The following is an 18,966-nucleotide window of genomic DNA, read 5'->3' on the forward strand; positions in this document are numbered from 1 at the left end:
TCTTCCCACCGTCCAAAGACATGCTGGTTAGGTTCATTGGTGATTCTAAATTGGCCGTGGGTGTGAATGTGAATGGTTGTCAGTCTCTCTGTGTTAGTCCTGTGATAGACTGGAGACCTGTCCAGGGTGTACCCCGCCTCCGACCAGACGACAGCTGGGATAGGCTCCATCCCCCGGCGACCCTTCACAGGACAAGCAGGGACACCTGAAGCTGGACTAATTTGCTTTTTCCTTCAGTAATCCACATTAGTAGTAGTAATAATAACAATAATAGTGAAAATGGTAATCTTTATTTGTATAGCACTTTTCAAATCAACATTACAAAGTGCTTCACAATTAATAAAAGCAGAACAGTTAAAAGAAAAATGATAAAACACACACCTGGAAAACATTGAAAACGCCTGTTTTAATGTACAGAGTCAGCTGACCTGATTTCCTCAGGCAGATCATTCCACAGTCACTGAGCCCTGACTTCAATCACCCTGTCACCTTTTGTTTTAAGCCGGGCCCCTGGAACAGACAGTAGACCTCTGCCCGAGGATCTCAAGGTACAAGCTGGCCTGTATGGTGCTAAAAGGTCAGCGATGCCGCCCGGGGCTTGGCCATGAAGAGAAAGTGATCAATAAGACCTAAAAATCGATTCTAAAACATACTGGGAGTCAGTGTAGATCTGCTAAAAGTGGAGTGATGTGGTCCCTTTTCCTGGTTCCGATTAAAAGCCTGGCAGCTGAATTTTCAACTGTCTTGTGAAACTGCTTTAGTGGTCAGGCAGGTAAAAAGGCTGTTGCAGTAATCCAGACGTGATGAAATAAAAGCACGTATAATAGTCTCTGTGTCTTAAAAATATAAAATGGGCCGGATCTTGGAAATGTTCGAACTGTCTTGGTAATATTGGACTCAAAACTTAGGTCACAGTCAATCCAGACACCGAGGTTTCTCGCAACAGTACTGATGTTGTTGCAGAGGGAACCAGCCAAGGGCAGAACTTGTTTTGGCAGCTGTTGAGGTCCAATACTCATTTCCATTTTGTCTGTGTTTAATTTCAGTTGTTGCTCATCAAGTTTTGTATGTCTAATCTGTTAAAAGGCAGGTAGAGCTGGGTATCGTCTGCATAAAAGTGGAAAGAGACACGATGCCTGCGAATGATGTCTCCTAAACGAAGCATGAACAAAGAAAATAAAAACGGTCCTAAAACTGACCCCTGAGGAACACCATATTTCATATTACACATAGATGATTTAAAATTATTCACAGTAACATAAAGCCTTCTATTTAATAAATAAGAGGAGAACCAGTCAAGGGCTGTCCCTGATATTCCTGCCCAGTACCTCAGCCTGTTTAAAAGAATGTCAGTATCTATATAGTCGATTACAAAAATCTTAATTGCACCACATCAGCTAGAAAACTAAAAGTTTATGAAACTTGTTGCATGAAACTGAACAGCTGTAGAGAGCAGTTTCTGTATACAGACACGTTAGTTAAATTAAACTTCCTGAAGAAACAATGACATCACTTTTACTCTTCTCTTAATTGTTACGGTAATCCTTGTAAGGCTTGCATTATTTCAGACCATTCACAGTCTCTCTACAGTATGTTGGCCTCACGGGAGCCAGGCTGCAGTATCTGCAGAGTGACAATGTGTTTAACACCGTTTCTGAACCAGGGGTAAAACAGTGCATAGATCAGAGGGTTTAAACAAGAGTTGAAATAAATAAAGAAGACAACTGCAGATCCAGATGCACTACTGATCACGTTGTCCTCAAAAGCAACGTAAAAGTAATAAGGGCAGTAACACATCAGATATACAACTACCAGAATACCAAGAGTCCTGGCTGCTTTCAACTCAGATTTCTTTCTTGTCAGACTCAGTGAAACCTGGACTGTGACAGCAGTAATGTGAGAGCGCATGGCACGAGCCTGAGACACAGCCACCACAAATATCCTCAGATACAGAACTATGATGACGGTAACTGGAGTGACAAAATTTAGAACAAAATCAATTGTTCCTGTAATGTTGTCAATGAAAAGCACACATTCTCCGTAGCAGAATTTAGTGCTTTCTGGTTGAGTTAGGACGTCCTTCACGTAAAAACTGCTGTACAAAGCAGAACCAAGCCAACACAGACAGACACTGAGTCTGACTCTTGACACAGTGACTCTGGTGGGGTAATGCAGAGGATAACAAATAGCTACATAACGGTCAAATGATATGAGTACTACGTTTACTATGGAAGCACAGACAATGTTGCCGCACATATAACAATAAAGAGAACATACGGCATCCCCAAATACCCAGCAGTCTGTTTTTCTAAAAATTTCTACAGGCATCAACAGAAGGCCCACGAGAAAGTCTGACACAGCCAGAGAGAGGAGGAGGATGTTAGTGGGTGTATGGAGCTGCCTGGAAGGAGACAGAAAAGAATCAATTATACATTAATCATGTCAAAATGTTTTCAGGTAAAGTTATTACTCTTTACTTTAGCCCAAGAAATTGAAACAGTCACGGCATTAATACACAAAGCAATATTGTTGATAGGAAAAGTGTGTCAAATTAATTCATTCACATTTCTAAAACATAAACTACAGGTTTAAGAGTGAATCTCTGCCTGAAGTGGGAGACTGAGATGATGACCAGCAGGTTGAGAGCCACAGTGATCACGGAGATGGACGATAGCAGAATGTTCAGGAGCCCAACTTCAATCCAGTGAAGTGTCGGCTTCCTGCAGGATGTGTTGAGGAGATGTGGAAAACAGAGCTCCACTTCATCCTGGATCTCCATCATCAGACAGCTGCAGTACCAGCAGCTCTCCGACCAGAACTCTCTGTCGTATCACTGATTTATCTTGTTATACTATCCCGCCCCTCCTCTGTTTTATTCTCAGTAGAATTATGAGTACCTTTCTTTAATGCATCTGTCCATTCTTTCTTCAACTCACCTCGTCTGATTTTTTCATCACAGAATTATGTCCATCCTCTTTCCCCGCAGAGACAAACTGTTTCTCGCTCTACTTCAAAGACACTTAGTGCACCCTTGAACTGCCAATGGAAGGCTATCAAAAGTGTCACTGCAATAAACTGGTTCTGGTACTAGAGCAAGAAGAGAACATTTCCAAAGATGAACCAAAGAGAGGCAGAACCAACATACAATACCCCTCTTTACCTCCTTGTTCGCATTACATCTCTTCACCTCCTTCAGCTCCTTGACTACCTAACGCCTCTTCACTTCCTTCAGCTCTAAGGCTGTCGATGCCTCTTCACCTCCTGGTCACCTTCCCGAGCAGCTTCTCCAGCCTGAACTGCCTCCTGATTGCGTCTGAGTGGATTTTCAGACCTGCACTGCCTCCGGGCCACCCTCCAGACTGGTCTATGTGGTTGGGTTGGCTTCCGGTCCAGCCACCTGACCTCTGAGTCTGAGTTTGTCCCCCCCACCCCCACCCCTCCACACACACGTACCAACCCTTTCTTGGCCCAATATGGACTTTCGTTTCTTTGGGAGTTGGTGATAGGTCCTACATGAAAGAGTCTCTGTGCACCTTTGAACTGCCAATGGAAGGCTATCAAAAGTGTTGCTGAGACAAATTGGCTCTGGCATTAGAGCAAGAAGAGAACATCTGGGCCGCCTGAAAAACAGAGTGGCAGAACCAACATGCAATTTGGGGGAACCATATGTGCATCTGGATCGTCATATTTAGCCAACGACAGTAGGATAAAAAACAGTGGTCTCAGGAGTGATTGTAGCCTAATCAGAGGAGATCTGATGAAATTCCTAAGATACATCATCAATATGTATTGTCACCTACGCCTAAACTACTTTGAACAGAATATCTGTCAGCTCAGGTTAACTTACTATTTTCATCAGAGACTGATCATTCATTCATGTTCTATACCCGCTTATTCCTGTTAAGGGTTGCGGGGGTCTGCTGGGGCCTAACTCAGCTGTCATCGGGCGAGAGGCAAGGGTACACCCTGGACAGGTCGAGACTGATAATTATTAATTTTATTTTCCATTTTATTTCAATTTACCTCAGATCCACTTTCTACATGGTATACTGTAGAGGTTGTCTACAGTATACCATGGTTGACATCTGAGCACCGTCTCCAGCTTCAACTGCCTCTGAGCCAACCTCCAGATCCGGACAGTTCCAGGCTTCATAGTCTCTGCCCCTGTTCCTGATGCCAAGGACAGCTCTGACCCTGCTTTCTGACCCCTCTTTACCTTCTGGTTTGCATTACATCTCATCACCTCCTTCAGCTCCTTGACTACCCAACGCCTCCTCACCACCTTCAGCTCTACGGCTGTTGATGCCTCTTCACCTCCTGGCCACCCTCCCAAGGAGCCTCTCCAGCCTGAGCTGCCTCCTGATTGCTTCTCAGCGGCCTTTCAGACCTGCACTGCCTCCGTGCCACTCTCCAGACTGGTCTATGTGGTTGGGTTGGCCTCCAGGCCAATCACCTGACCTCTGAACTGAGTTTTTTATGACGACTCCTCTTCTTATTGTTTGTTTTCAGTTGGATCCCTCCTTCCAGAACCACCCCTCCCCAACCCTGACATCAGTGTCGCTGAGACAAACTGGTTCTGGCACGAGAGCGAGAAGAGAACATTTGGGCTGCCCTTAGAACCAAAGAGAGGCAGAACCAGCATGCAATTTGGGGGAGCCACATGTGGATCTGGTCCGTCTTATTGAGCCAACGATAGTAGGAGAAGAGACAGTGGTCTCAGGAGTGATTGGAGCCTACTCAGAGAGGATTAGGTGAAGTTCCTGAGCTACAACATCAATATGTATGGTCACCTACGCCTGAACTACTTGTGAAGAGAATATCTGTCAGCTGAGTTTAACTTTCTATTTGTTAGGGAGGAATTTGTGGTGATGCCGATGAAGAAGAAGAAGTACCAGAGTCCGGTATGTCTTATGCGGAAGGAGTTTATTTAGGCTCGATCGAGGAGAACAGAAGCTTCGTCATCACAACATAAGTGCATGAGTCCACCTCAGTTCTAAGGGACAAACAGTGAACTCAGATTCTTATACTAGAAAGGTGGGCCGAGGCAGCAAAGGGGAGATATGTACATCCCATTGGCCATTGTACATAAACATGAAGATAAGGACTCACGCCAACTGGGAAATACCAAGTGTCTTCCAGGAACGGAGGACATTATCATCTAACTCTACAGCTGTGTCTGTTGATAGCCAGACAGTGAGATTGGAGACGACAATAAGAGGGACCATGACCTTGGCATGTTCCTCAAAGAGAAAATAGGGCAGATAACTGACCCCAACAGTAGTCTAACATTAACTACACAAAGGGAAGAGAAATTATTCTCTAACACTATTTACATTAGAGACTAATAAGTATGGCCACCCCCTTTCTCTTTCCACAACATCTTAATCTTCCACTTTTGAACACACCTTTCTTTAATTTTACTTTCCATTATATTTCAAGTTACCACAAATCCACTTTCCTTGTACAGTATACTGTAGAAGTTGACGTGGTTTTGACTTTTGAATGTTTTTTGTGACACCTGAGCACAGTTTGAAAAGGTTCTGGCTTTAGAACAACAGATCAATAAAACATTTTTCACGAATTCAAATCATCTCATGTTAAGTTGTATACAAAAAGAGTCAACAAGATAGGAGCTTGGAAATAACATTTGTTTAATAATTTCAACATTGCTTCTTTTGGTGAAGCTCCTTTTATTTTGAAAATACACACATTTCAAGATATTACACTAAGATAAAGCCTGTCTAGCCTGGAAAGATTAACAACATGTAAAAGAGCCTTCCACAATGCTAGAACTGCATATGATTCAGAGTTAACAGAGGAAAAGAATAACATAACACTCCTAGATTTCTTTCCATCACTGTAGCCTGCAGATAAATAGCGCTACAACAAAGATTTGCAGCTCCGCTTAGCCATGTAGTCGTTTCTATCTCATTAGTAGTGAATTCATGAGTTTCTGTGGAGGCCCTGATAACGGCCATGAGCTGAAATGTGTTGGTGTAATAAAGTTGTTCAATACACTAAAAGTACAGCTGGAGTCTTGACTTTCTTAACAAATGTGCAGGGAATTAAAAAAAAAAAAAAAACACAAAAAAACATCCTCTAGTGTGTGAACTTGCTGGGTTGAAGCATAGTGGGACCTGTAGAGTCTAGATTTAGCTGTATCTGAGTGAAGGAGTCCATGACACTAAATTAAATTTCAAGAAAAGTGAATGAAACTAAGTACTGAGATATACTCACTGCACAGTAGAAGAAGAAGAAGAAGATAAATAATAAATCAAACATATATCAATAAACAAAAAAAAAAAAAAAGAAAGAAAGAAACTCCAGGAAACAAAAGCAAAGATAGAACTACAGTACAATTAATATACAATGAGCATTAATAAATATGCTTAGAAATATACAGCTATTGCACATTCAATTCAATTCAATTCAATTTTTTTTATATAGTGTCAAAAACAATACAAATTGTCTGAAGACGCTTCACAAAACCCGGGCTGAACTCCCCAGAGCAAGCCTGAAGTCAACGGTGGCAAGGAAAAACTCCCTTTTAACAGGAAGAAACCTTGAGCAGAACCCAGCTCATATGGAGGGACCCATGTGCCTAAGACCAGCTGGGTAGAGACAGAAAAGAGAGAGTAGACAACAACAGGAGAAAAGAGATAAACATAAATCTGTCATAGATACATATATCTGACGAAAGCGTACATGTAGAATCTGCTGATGATACAAATACAAGATACAGCTGATGATGTTACATGACAGTTTGAGAATATAAAAGAGGTATCATAGGCAGGTTGGAGAATTGATCATTCAGGTAGGAGTGGATAACAGGAGGCCATGAAAAGAGATATTTCACACAGAGCAGAGTAATTGAGTGACTTTATGAGTCTAACAGCTTCGGGAAATAGCAGCTTCTGTATACACATAACTTAATTAAATTAAATTTCCTGAAGTAGCAATGATATCAGTTTTACTCTTTTAATTGTTAAGGTAATCCTGAAAAGCTTGCATCATTTCAGACCTTTCACAGTCTCTCTACAGTATGTTGGCCCCACGGGAGCCAGGCTGCAGTATCTGCAGAGTGACAATGTGTTTAACAGTGTTTCTGAACCAGGGGTAAAACAGTGCATAGATCACGGGGTTTAAACAAGAGTTGAAATAAATGAAGAAGAGGACGGCAGACCCAGATGCACTACTGATCACATTGTCCTCAAAAGCAACATAAATGTAATAAGGGCAGTAACACATCAGATATACAACTACAAGAACACCAAGAGTCCTGGCTGCTTTCAACTCAGATTTCTTTCTTGTCAGACTCAATGAAACCTGGACTGTGACAGCTGTAACATGAGAGCGCATGGCACGAGCCTGAGACACAGCCACCACAAATATCCTCAGATACAGAACTATGATGACACTAACTGGAGTGACAAAATTTAAAACAAAATCAACTGTTCCTGTAACATAGTCAATGACAAGCACACATTCTCCCCAGCAGAATTTAGTGCTGTCTGGTTGAGTCAGGACATCCTTCACATAGAAACTGCTGTAGAAAGCAGTATAAAGCCAACACAGACAGACACTCAGTCTGACTCTTGACACAGTGACTCTGGTGGGGTAATGCAGAGGATAACAAATAGCTACATAACGGTCAATTGATATGAGTACTATGTTCCCTATTGAAGCACATATAATGTTGACGCACACGTAACAATAAAGAGAACATACGGCATCCCCAAATACCCAGCAGTCTGTTTTTCTAAAGATTTCTACCGGCATCAACAGAAGGCCCACGAGAAAGTCTGACACAGCCAGAGAGAGGAGGAGGATGTTAGTGGGTGTATGGAGCTGCCTGGAAGGAGACAGAAAAACATCAATTATACATTAATCATGTCAAAACGTCTTCTGGTAAAGTTATTACTCTGTACTTTAGCCCAAGAAATTGAAACAGTCATGGCATTAATACAGAAAACAATATTGTATAGGAAAATTGTGCCAAATGAATAGATTCAATGCAACATTAACGAATAACACATATTTTATGTATCAAGTAAGAAGTGTTCACATTTCTAAAACAGAAACTGTAGGTATAGGAGTGAATCTCTGCCTGAAGTGGGAGACCGAGATGATGACCAGCAGGTTGAGAGCCACAGTGATCACAGAGATGGACGATAGCAGAATGTTCAGGAGCCCAACTTCAATCCAGTGAAGTGTCGGCTTCCTGCAGGATGTGTTGAGGAGATGTGGAAAACAGAGCTCCACTTCATCCTGGATCTCCATCATCAGACAGCTGCAGTACCAGCAGCTCTCCGACCAGAACTCTCTGTCGTATCGCTGATTTATCTTGTTATTCAGTCCCTCCCTTCCTCTGATTTTTACATCACAAAATTATGTCCATCCTCTTTAACTTTCCACAACATGTCAATCTCTCACTTTTAAACACAGCTTTCTTTCATTTTACTTTCCATTTTATTTCAATTTACCTCAGATCCACTATCTACTCAGTTTATTGTAGAGGTTGTCATGGTTTAGACCTTTGAATGTTTTCTGTGACACCAGAGTCTCCAGCTTCAGCTGCGTTCGGGTCACCCTCCAGATCTGGACTGCTCCAGGCTTCATAGTCTCTGCCCCTGTTCCTGGTACCAAGGACAGTTTTGGTCCTATTCCAGATTCAGATTCAGATTCAAATTCAGAAAACTTTACTTGTCCCCGGGGGGCAATTTAAGGTGCAAGTGAGCAGCTTAACGTGCCTGGAGCCTATCCCAGCTGTCATCGGGCGAAAGGCGGGGTACACAGTGAACAGGTTGCCAGTCAATTGCAGGGCTAACACAGAGAGACAGACAACCATTCACAATCACGGCCAATTTAGAATCACCAATTAACCTAACGAGCATGTCTTTGGACGGTGGGAGTCCAAAATACAAAGTATATACAAGTTACCATGACATAAATGTTTATAACTATCCAAAATGTCCATGGAGAATGTAAACAGACTGTATAAGTAAAGTGACTAATGTCCAGTAAACAGTAGTTACAGGGATTATATATATACAAGTTATAGCCGAGGTAGAATGGGTAATAAAAAAAAACAAGAGTCTCTGGTATGTGAGTGTGGGGGTGAGGGGCAAGGGGGGTGTGACTGTGCTATGGTGGTGTTTGAGCTGGAGAAGAGTCAGAGAAAGCGAGACAGTGTGTGTGGGGAGGAGTTGAGGAGAAGGATGGGTTTGGGGACGAAGGTGGCCTTTCTGCTCTGAGTGCTGCAGGCGGGGCAGCAGCACCGTCGTCTAGAGTGGGGAACGTGTGAGGGGTCTTTGAGAAAGAGTTCTTACAGGCAGGCCAATGATCTTAGAGCAGACCGAAACAGTGCTCTGCAATCGGTTTCTGTTGTGGAGGCTGATGGAGTGGAACCAGCAGGTTATTGAGAAGGTGATGATGCTCTCAATGAAACTGAAATAAAAAGTCCGTAGAATGTCTTTGCTGACTCCAAAAGAGCGGAGTTTCCTCAGGAGGTAGAGACGTTGCTGGCACCTTCTGAGAGTCTCTTCAGTGTTGGAGGAGAATTTCAGCAGGTTATCAAAGATGGTGCCCAGATATCTGAACATCCTCGACCAGTTCCACTGGCTTCCCGTGGATGATGCTGGTGGCTGCTGTAGTCAGGTCCCTCTGCTTCTTGGAATAAGTCACCACCATCTCCTTGGTTTTACTGACTTTCAGTTCCAGGTGTGAGCTGTCGCACCACTCTATGAACTCCTGAAGAGCTGGTCCGTGGTGATGTGAAGGTCCCGACAACAGAGACAGGAGAACTGTGTCGTCAGCGTACTTGACCAGATGGCAGTTGGGCTGTGTGGATATGCAGTCATCAGTGTACAGGATGAAGAGCAGGGGTGATAGCACGCAGCCCTGGGGGAAGGGAAGGAGGTAAAATGGAGGTCTGAGAAGGTGTTGTTGACCAGTACTCTCTGGGACCTGTTGGTGAAAAACTCCAAGATCCACAGAATTAACTGGTCGTCTAGGTGGAAGTTGGAAGAAAATTTTGTGGCCAGGATGTGGGGCTGCAGGGTGTTGAATGCCGAGGAGAAATCAGCAAACAGTAGTCTGGCTGAAGAGTCGGGTTGCTCCAGGTGTTTGTGGATACTGTCCATGATGAATGTCTTTGCATCACCGATGCCTTTGCCTGCACGATATGCGAACTGGAATAGGTCAATCAGGGAGTCTGTTGCTCTGATGATGTGGTTTTATGATCCTCTCCGTTGCTACTGTCCGTGGAATCTGACCCTTGCTCTGGAACAGGGTCTGAAACACCTACCCTAGTTGCTGAACGCAGTGCCTCAGGACCCGGCCACTGATGTTGTCTGAGCCGGGTGAGCTGCTCTCTCTGGTTCTCCTGAGGGCTCTCACTACATCCTGTGTGTTGAAGGTGAACGCAGAGTCGCCAGGGTTGAGTGTAGATGTTACACTCTCAAGTTGGTGTTGTCTGTTTCGAATCTGGTGTAAAAGACATTGAGGCTTAGGGATGTGGGGCTGCAGCCGTCCACCTGGATGGCTCTGGGGACGGTAGCAGCAATGTAAGTGGAAGCCATGGTTTTAAGGCCCTGCCAGGTTGAGCGTAGGTTCCCTCCAATGAAATTCTGCTTAAGCTCTTTGGTGATCCAGGGTTTGTTGTTGGGGTAGATGGTGACTGTTTTTGATGGGATGATGTTGTCGACACAGAAGGAGATGTATGATGAAACAGTGTCTACTTGCTCGCTGATTCTGTTGTTGGAGGGGGAGAGAAGGCTGTCCCAGTCTGTAGCTTCAGACCCACCACCCCCACCCCCACCCAGACGCACGTGCACACACACACACACCAACACCTTCATGGTCCAATATGTACTTTCGTTTCTTTGGGAGTTGGTGATAGGTCCTACATGAAAGACTCTTTGTACACCCTTGAACTGCCAATGGAAGGCTATCAAAAATGTCGCTGAGACAAACTGGTTCTGGCACTAGAGCGAGGAGAGAATATTTGGGCCGCTCGTAGAACCAAAGAGAGGCAGAACCAACATACAGTTCGGGTGAGCCACATGTGGATCTGGATCGTCATATTGAGCCAACAACAGTAGGACAAGATACAGTGGTCTCAGGACTGATTGGAGTCTTCTTCAGAGGAGATCAGATAAAATTCCTGAGCTACATCATCAATATGTATCGTCACCTACGTCTGAACTACTTGTGAAGAGAATATATGTCAGCTGAGTTTAACTTTCCATTTTCATCAGAGACTGATAATTATGTCCACCCCCTTTCTCTTTCCACAACATCTTAACCTCTCACTTTTGAACACACCTTTCTTTAATTTTACTTTCCATTTTATTTCAGTTTACCTCACATCCACATTCTACGTACAGTATACTGTAGAGGTTGACATGGTTTAGACTTTTGAATGTTTTTTGTGACACCTGAGCACAATTTGAAAATGTTCTGGCTTTAGAACAACAGATATATAAAACATTATTCAAGAATTCAAATCATCTCATGTTAAGTTGTATACAAAAAGAATCAACAAGATAGGAGCTTGGAAATTACATCTGTTTAATAATTTCAACATTGCTTCTATTGGTGAAGCTCCTATTATTTTGCAAATGCACACTTTTCAAGATATTACACTAATTAAGATAAAGCCTGTCCAGCCTGGAAAGATTAACAACATGTAAAAGAGCCTTCCATAATGCTAGAACTGCATATGATTCAGAGTTGACAGAGGAAAATAATAACACTCCCAGATTCTTTCCATCACTGTAGCCTGCAGATAAATAAAGCTACAACAAAGATTAGCAGCTCTGCTTAGCCATGTAGTCGTTTCTATCTCATTAGTAGTGAATTCATGAGTTTCTGCGGAGGCCCTGATAACGGCCATGAGCCGAAATGCATCAGCGTAATAAAGTTGTTCAATACATTAAAAGTGGTGCTGGAGTCTTGACGTTCCTAACAACTATGCAGGCAATTGAAAAGGACATACAAACTTCCTACAATGTGTGAACTTGCTGGGCTGAAGCATAGTGGGACCTGTAGAGTGTAAATGTAGCTGCATCTGAGTGAAGGCGTCTATGACACTGTTTTAATAAAAGTGAATGAAACTAAGTACTGAGATATGTCCACTGCACGGCAGAGGAATAAATGAGGTAATGGCAAGGTAAATGATAAATCAAATATATATCACTAAAAAGAAGCAAAAGCAAAGATAGAACTACAGGAAAATTAATATACAATGAGCATTAATAAATGTGCTTAGAAATATACAGCTATTGCACATGAAAAGAGATATTGCACACAGAGCAAAGTTATTGAGTGATGTTATGAGCCCAACAGCTTTAGGAAAGAGTGATTTCTGTATACAGACACCTTAGTTAAACTGAAATTCCTGAAGTAGCAATGACATCAGTTTTACTCTTCTGATAATTGTTACGGTAATACTAGTAAAGCTTGCATCATTTCAGACCTTTCACAGTCTCTCTACAGTATGTTGGCCTCACGGGAACCAGGCTGCAGTATCTGCAGAGTGACAATGAGTTTAACACTGTTTCTAAACCAGGGGTAAAACAGTGCATAGATCACAGGGTTTAGACAAGAGTTGAAATAAATAATGAAGATGACGGCAGATTTAGATGCATTACTGATCACATTGTCCTCAAAAGAAATGTAAATGTAATAAGGGCAGTAACACATCAGATATACAACTACCAGAACACCAAGAGTCCTGGCTGCTTTCAACTCAGATTTCTTTCTTCTTAGAGAAACCTGGACTGTGACAGCTGTGACGTGAGAGCGCATGGCACGAGCCTGAGACACAGCCACCACAAATATCCTCAGATACAGAACTATGATGACACTAACTGGAACTATAAAATTCAGAACAAAGTCAATTGTCCCTGTAACATAGTCAATGACCATCACACATTCTCCGTAGCAGAATTTCATGCTGCCTGGTTGAGTCAGGACATCCTTCACGTAAAGACTGCTGTACAGAGAAGTGTAGAGCCAACACAGACAGACACTGAGTCTGACTCTTGACACAGTGACTCTGGTGGGGTAATGCAGAGGATAACAAATAGCCACATAACGGTCGATTGATATGAGCACTACGTTCCCTACTGAAGCACAGACAATGTTGCCGCAGATATAACAATAAAGAAAACATACGGCATCCCCAAATACCCAGCAGTCTGTTTTTCTAAAGATTTCTACCGGCATCAACAGAAGGCCCACGAGAAAGTCTGACACTGCCAGAGAGAGGAGGAGGAAGTTAGTGGGTGTATGGAGCTGCCTGGAAGGAGACAGAAAAGAATCAATTACACATTAATCATGTCAAAACGTCTTCTGGTAAAGTTATTATGCTGTACTTTAGCTTAAAATATTGAAACAGTCATGGCATTATTGCACCAAGAAATATTGTTGATAGGAAAAATGGGTTATGTTTATTTCATTATTTTAGTCTATCATGAAAACATTATATATTTAAATCATAAATATATGTCAAATGTGTTCACATATATAAAATATAAACTCTAGGTTTTGCTGAGGAGTGAATCTCTGCCTGAAGTGCGTGACTGAGATGATGACCATCAGGTTGAGAGCCACAGTGATCAGAGAGATGGACGATAGCAGAATGTTCAGGAGCCCAGCAGCTTGAGACCAGTCAAGCGTTGGCTTCCTGCAGGATGTGTTGAGGAGATGTGGAAAACAGAGCTCCACTTCATCCTGGATCTCCATCATCAGAGAGCTGCAGTACCAGCAGCTCTCCGACCAGAACTCTCCGTCGTATCACTGATTTATCTTGTTATACTATCCTCCTCTGATTTAATCTCTGAAGAATTGTCCATCCTCTTTCTCTCTCCACAGCATCTTTATGTGTGACGTGATAACTACTCCACGTCGGCTCGACTTTCACCACATATTAGTCAACTTTAAAAATCGATAGTCCTTCAACCCCTACTTTGAAGACATGAAAACATGTATGAACCCTTAAGGTATTGGGGAAAAAATTGATCAGTTAATCTCTTTCAATGTAAAAGGCCGTTTAATAACATTCCGTGATCTGGTTTTTCTGTATCTCCATCTGCAGCTGCAATGCATGTGTATCAACGTTGTAACAGTCCTGGAAGTGAGTCTGGACTGAACACACAGCTATCACCTCTTCCTGAGCTGGAGAAAAGGGGTCAACCCAGAAAAGGGGTCTTCAGTGTTTTTCAGGCCAGAGATCTCCAAACTGCTAGAAAGGTCAAGAACAGAGACACTCTACTCTATATAAAGTATAAAATCCTGCTTTATATTAAACTGGGCATTGTGTCATGAATAAACGTATACCTTGTTATTGTGCATTCAATACTAAGCTATTAAATAATACACTCATGTTTTTTATTTTTAACAATTTTGAGGAGTTTTTTGGTCAAGTTACAAAATGATCCATTTTGTCTCATAACAATGTCCATATTGTTGGCATAACCATATACTGGTCTTAGCAGCTGGCTTTTGTCGATAAGACCTGCAGTGTTTTCACCAGGAGTATCTTGCAAAAATGAATGCACAAGAATTCATGTAACCGCTTGGTCCTCTGGAGGGTCGTCGGGGGGCTGGATCCTTTCCCAGCTGTCACTGGGCGAGAGGGTACACCCTGGACAGGTCTTCAGTCTATCACAGGGCTAATACAGAGAGACAGACAACCATTTAGAATCACCAATGAACCTAACCAGCATGTCTTTGGATGGTGGGAGGAAGCTGGAGTGCCCGGAGAGAACCCATGCAGACACAGGGAGAACATGCAAACTCCAAGCAGAAAGGAACCAGTCGGCGAATGGATTAGAACCCAGAACCTTCTTGCTGTGAGGCATCAGTGCTAACCACCACACCACTGTTGATTTTTCATTTATTTATTAATTTTTGCAAAAGTATCTTCTTTTCAAATAATACTGCAGCATTCGTTTGTGTCTGGGATCTTGTGTCAATCACAGGAAACCTGACAAAGCCAACATGCAGCCCTGTGACTTGCACTGCAGCGATAGGGACGGGTCCTCCTCTTTGTGTGCAGGAGGCTCGGCGGGACGGGTCCAGGATAGTCTTATGCTGTGAGTGAACCGGCGCCCAGCTTGAGAGAGCTCCTGTGTGTCGCTGAATGTAAGTATTTCTTACTGAAAGGTAACATCCTCTGCCTCCATTTATCCATTCACTACAATATGTTGGATTCATGTTAATGTGTATTTAAAGACATTTCAATTTGAAGAATATTCATTCATTCATTCATCTTCTGTAACCGCTTGTTCCTGTTAAGGGTCGCGGGGTCTGCTGGAGTCTATCCCAGCTGTCATCGGGTGAGAGGCGGGGTACACCCTGGACAGTCTATCGCAGAATATATTTTTACTCAGCCAAAAATTTCAGGATCGCTTCACAGTACCTCCATGAGCCTCCAAGGGATTCCGGTTGAAGATCTCTGGCCTAAAGGGAACCATCATCAATCCACAGCGCCATGTTTCAGCAATACAGTGGGTAACAGTAACACAACGAAGTTCCCAAAAGACAACTCCATTTACTAACATATAGTAGATGTACGTATTACAGTAGGATATTGCATCGTTTGGTTCTTGTTTGCTCAGCTGCTTTTTCAGCTTCACATATTACAATGAAAACCTCCACCCATAACACATGAGCTAGAGGTTCCATCATCTAGTTCAATCCCCACTGGCCTGATCATTATCCTTTCCTTCCCCAGTACCTCAGCTCACCTCAGTAGTTTAATAAAAGGAAATCTTTGTATAACAGGTGTCATTTCAGTCTACACAGCTTCTCTACAGTAAATTAACCTCATGCTAGCCAGGCTGTAGTATCTAGAGAGAAAGAATGGCTGGAACAAGATCCAAGCCATCAACATGTACGCAATACCAGTCATCAGATACCCTGCTGGAATCATAAGCTGGCCAAAGGAGGAGATAGAAGCCACAGACATCAAGACAGGAAACTCCTCACCATGCATGGAGGGTTTCACCCCAAATCCAGCACAATGAGACTGTACACTAAGTGGAAAGAGGGAGGCCGAGGACTAGTGAGCATCAAGGCCACTATCCAGGATGAAACATCAAAAATCCAAGAGTACATCAGAAAAATGGCCACAAAGGACAAACTGCTAAGTGAATGTCTCATGCAACAGAAACCGGATAAGAGTGCAGAGGAAGAGGAGCAGACAACCTGGAAGGACAAGCCCCTACATGGCATGTACCACCGCCAAATTGAAGAAGTGACTGATATCAAGAAGACCTACCAATGGCTGGAAAAGGCTTGACTCAGAGACAGCACGGAGGCACTGATCATGGAAACACAAGAACAGGCCCTAGGTACAAGAGCCATAGAGGCCAAGATCTACAAGAGTAGATCAGATCCAAGGTGCAGACTATGCAAAGATGCCCCTGAAACAGTCCAGCACATAATAGCAGGGTGTAAGATGCAAGCTGGGTCAGCGTACATGGAGAGACACAACCAAGTGGCTGGAATAGTGTACAGGAACATCTGTACCCAGTATGGAATAGAAGTACCCAAATCCCAATGGGCCGCACCACAGAAGGTGGCTGAGAACAACAGGGCCAAGGTGCTGTGGGACTTCCTCTTCCAGACTGACAAACAGCTCCTGGCTAACCAACCGGACATAGTGGTGGTAGACAAAGACCAGAAGAAGATGTGGTGATACCAGCAGACGCCAACATCAGAAAGAAGGAACACGAAAAGGTTGAAAAGTACCAAGGGTTGAAAGAACAGCTGGAACAGATGTAGAAGGTCAAGGCGAGTGCATCACCCTAGAGTATACAAACATATTGAACCAAATGTCTAAATGTTGCTGCATCTGAGTGGAGCAGTGTGTCAGTGACGCATTTTTTAAGATTTGTATTAGGGAATCCGAATTATTTGTATAGCTGATTACAAGCACAATCATTGGCACTGCAACCAGGCAACAGAAACAGTGTATGAAACTCACTGGGCAAAACTCATCACCTGAATGTATCTAAAGAGGAAACTTGGAATAAAATATGACTACACTGTTAACTTACCCCAGATATCTGTATGGATCTTTTCATACAGGTGTGTAGTTAATTATTCATGTGATTCTTCTGGTGTATACCTTTACTTCAAATTAAAATGCCTGAAACGGTAACACTACCATTTTCAACCTCAGTCTCTCTACAGTATGTTGGCCCCACAGGAGCCAGGCTGCAGTATCTGCAGAGTGACAATGAGTTTAACAGCATTTCTGAACCAGGAGTAAAACAGTGCATAGATCAAAGGATTTAAACAAGAATTGAAGTAACCCAGTAAGATTACCAAAGATCCCGATGTAGTACTGAGCACAGCCTCAAAAGCAACGTAAAAGTAATAAGGGCAGTAAAATATCAGAAATACAACTACAAGAACACCAAGAGTCCTGGCTGCTTTCAACTCAGATCTCTTTCTTGTCAGAGTCACTGAAACCTGGACTGTGACAGCTGTAACATGAGAGCGCATGGCACGAGCCTGAGACACAGCCACCACAAATACTCTTAAATACAGTACCACAATGACAGTAACTGTAGCAGTGACGGATAAAGCAACATCAACAGTTCCTGTAATGTAGTCAATGGTTATCACACATTCTCCGTAGCAGGCTTTACATCTCTCTGGTTGAGACAGGACATCTTTCATATAATAACCGCTGTACAAAGCACAACAGAGCCAACACAGACACTGAGTCTGACTCTTGACACAGTGACTCTGGTGGGGTGATGCAGAGGATAACAAATAGCCACATAACGGTCAACTGATATAAGGACAACTTGTCCTACTGAAGAACAGATAATGGTCGAGGACAGTAAACTATATAAAACACATACAGCATCCCCAAATACCCAGCAGTCTGTTATTCTGAAGATTTCTACCAGCATCAACAGAAGGCCCACGAGAAAGTCTGACACAGCCAGAGAGAGGAGGATGGTGTTAGTGGGTGTATGGAGCTGCCTGGAAGGAGACAGAAAAGAATCAGTTATACATTAATCATGTCAAAATGTTTTCAGCTAAAGTTATCACAGAGTGTTTTAGCTTAGCAAATTGAAATTGAAACAGTCATGGTTTCAACACATAAAGCAATATTGTTGATGGGAAAAGTGTATCAAATTAATTAATTCACTCCAACATTAACGAATAATGTATATCCCATGGATCAAGTAAGAAGAGTTCACATTTCTAAAACATAAACTGTAGGTTTAAGAGTAAATCTCTACCTAAAGTGGGAGACTGAGATGATGACCAGCAGGTTGAGAGCCACAGTGATCACAGAGATGGACGATAGCAGAATGTTCAGGAGCCCAACTTCAATCCAGTGAAGTGTTGGCTTCCTGCAGGATGTGTTGAGGAGATGTGGAAAACAGAGCTCCACTTCATCCTGGATCTCCATCATCAGACAGCTGCAGTACCAGCAGCTCTCCGACCAGAACTCTCTGTCGTATCACTGATTTATCTTGTTATACTATCCTCCTCTGATTAAATCTCTGTAGAATTGTCCATCCTCTTTCTCTCTTCACAACATCTCAATCTCTCCAAGTCTTTCCCTTTCACTCAGAAACTGGGGGAAACTCTGACAGGAAGAGGTCTGGCAGACCCAAAGCCACAACTGAATCAGAGGAGAAGTTTCTGGGAGTTAACAGCTTGCACAATAGGCGGCTCACATTACAACAGCTTCAAGCACAGCTTAATAGTGGTCGTACTAAACAAGTCTCAGTTTCAACTGTGAAGAGAAGACTTCGAGCTGCAGGTTTGACAGGACGAGTTGCATCAAGAAAGGCATCGCTAAGATGTCAGAATAAGACAAAGAGGCTCGCCTGGGCCATGAAACACCGCCATTGGACTACTGAAGACTGGAAGAAGGTATTATGGGCTGATGAATCAAAATTTCAAATCTTCGATTCATCACGCAAG

General features: G+C 42.9%; 3 protein-coding genes and 1 pseudogene across 4 annotated transcripts in view; all 4 read right to left on the reverse strand.

Annotated features, from left to right (window-relative positions):
* Positions 1 to 825: 825 nt before the first annotated feature.
* On the reverse strand, positions 826 to 2,879 carry LOC311488645 (trace amine-associated receptor 13c-like). The gene is made up of 2 exons (XM_084545460.1): positions 2,603 to 2,879; positions 826 to 2,397 (listed from the first exon to the last, which is right to left on the reverse strand). The coding sequence occupies exons 1-2, from the start codon at positions 2,780 to 2,782 to the stop codon at positions 1,585 to 1,587; spliced, it is 993 nt and encodes a 330-aa protein (XP_084401586.1). The 5' UTR covers positions 2,783 to 2,879; the 3' UTR covers positions 826 to 1,584.
* Positions 2,880 to 7,035: 4,156 nt separating this feature from the next.
* Positions 7,036 to 8,293, reverse strand: LOC311488627 (trace amine-associated receptor 13c-like; the record flags this gene model as incomplete). Its single annotated transcript, XM_084545443.1, has 2 exons — positions 8,108 to 8,293; positions 7,036 to 7,852 (listed from the first exon to the last, which is right to left on the reverse strand). The coding sequence occupies exons 1-2, from the start codon at positions 8,281 to 8,283 to the stop codon at positions 7,036 to 7,038; spliced, it is 993 nt and encodes a 330-aa protein (XP_084401569.1). The 5' UTR covers positions 8,284 to 8,293.
* Positions 8,294 to 12,458: 4,165 nt separating this feature from the next.
* The window catches only part of LOC311488640 (trace amine-associated receptor 13c-like), a 31,699-nt gene continuing 25,191 nt past the window's right edge, over positions 12,459 to 18,966 (reverse strand). The window contains exon 2 of the mRNA XM_084545456.1: positions 12,459 to 13,303. Coding sequence (XP_084401582.1) covers positions 12,493 to 13,303 — 811 coding nt within the window. The 3' untranslated portion in view covers positions 12,459 to 12,492. The remainder of the gene's footprint in view (positions 13,304 to 18,966) is intronic.
* LOC311488706 (trace amine-associated receptor 13c-like) lies at positions 17,146 to 18,445 on the reverse strand (annotated as a pseudogene). Its single transcript has 2 exons — positions 18,273 to 18,445; positions 17,146 to 18,009 (listed from the first exon to the last, which is right to left on the reverse strand). The product of its transcript is annotated as a trace amine-associated receptor 13c-like (transcript).

This window comes from Chelon labrosus, assembly GCF_963514085.1.
Source record: "Chelon labrosus genome assembly, chromosome: 5".
NCBI lineage: Eukaryota > Metazoa > Chordata > Actinopteri > Mugiliformes > Mugilidae > Chelon > Chelon labrosus.

Bases quoted from the DNA above. Each gene is read 5' to 3' on its own strand.
- LOC311488645 (XM_084545460.1), bottom strand. From the start codon at position 2,782: ATGATGGAGATCCAGGATGAAGTGGAGCTCTGTTTTCCACATCTCCTC. The intron at 2,398-2,602 runs AGATTCACTCTT...CCTTCCAGGCAG, and splicing joins CAGTCTCCCACTTCAGGCAG to CTCCATACACCCACTAACAT.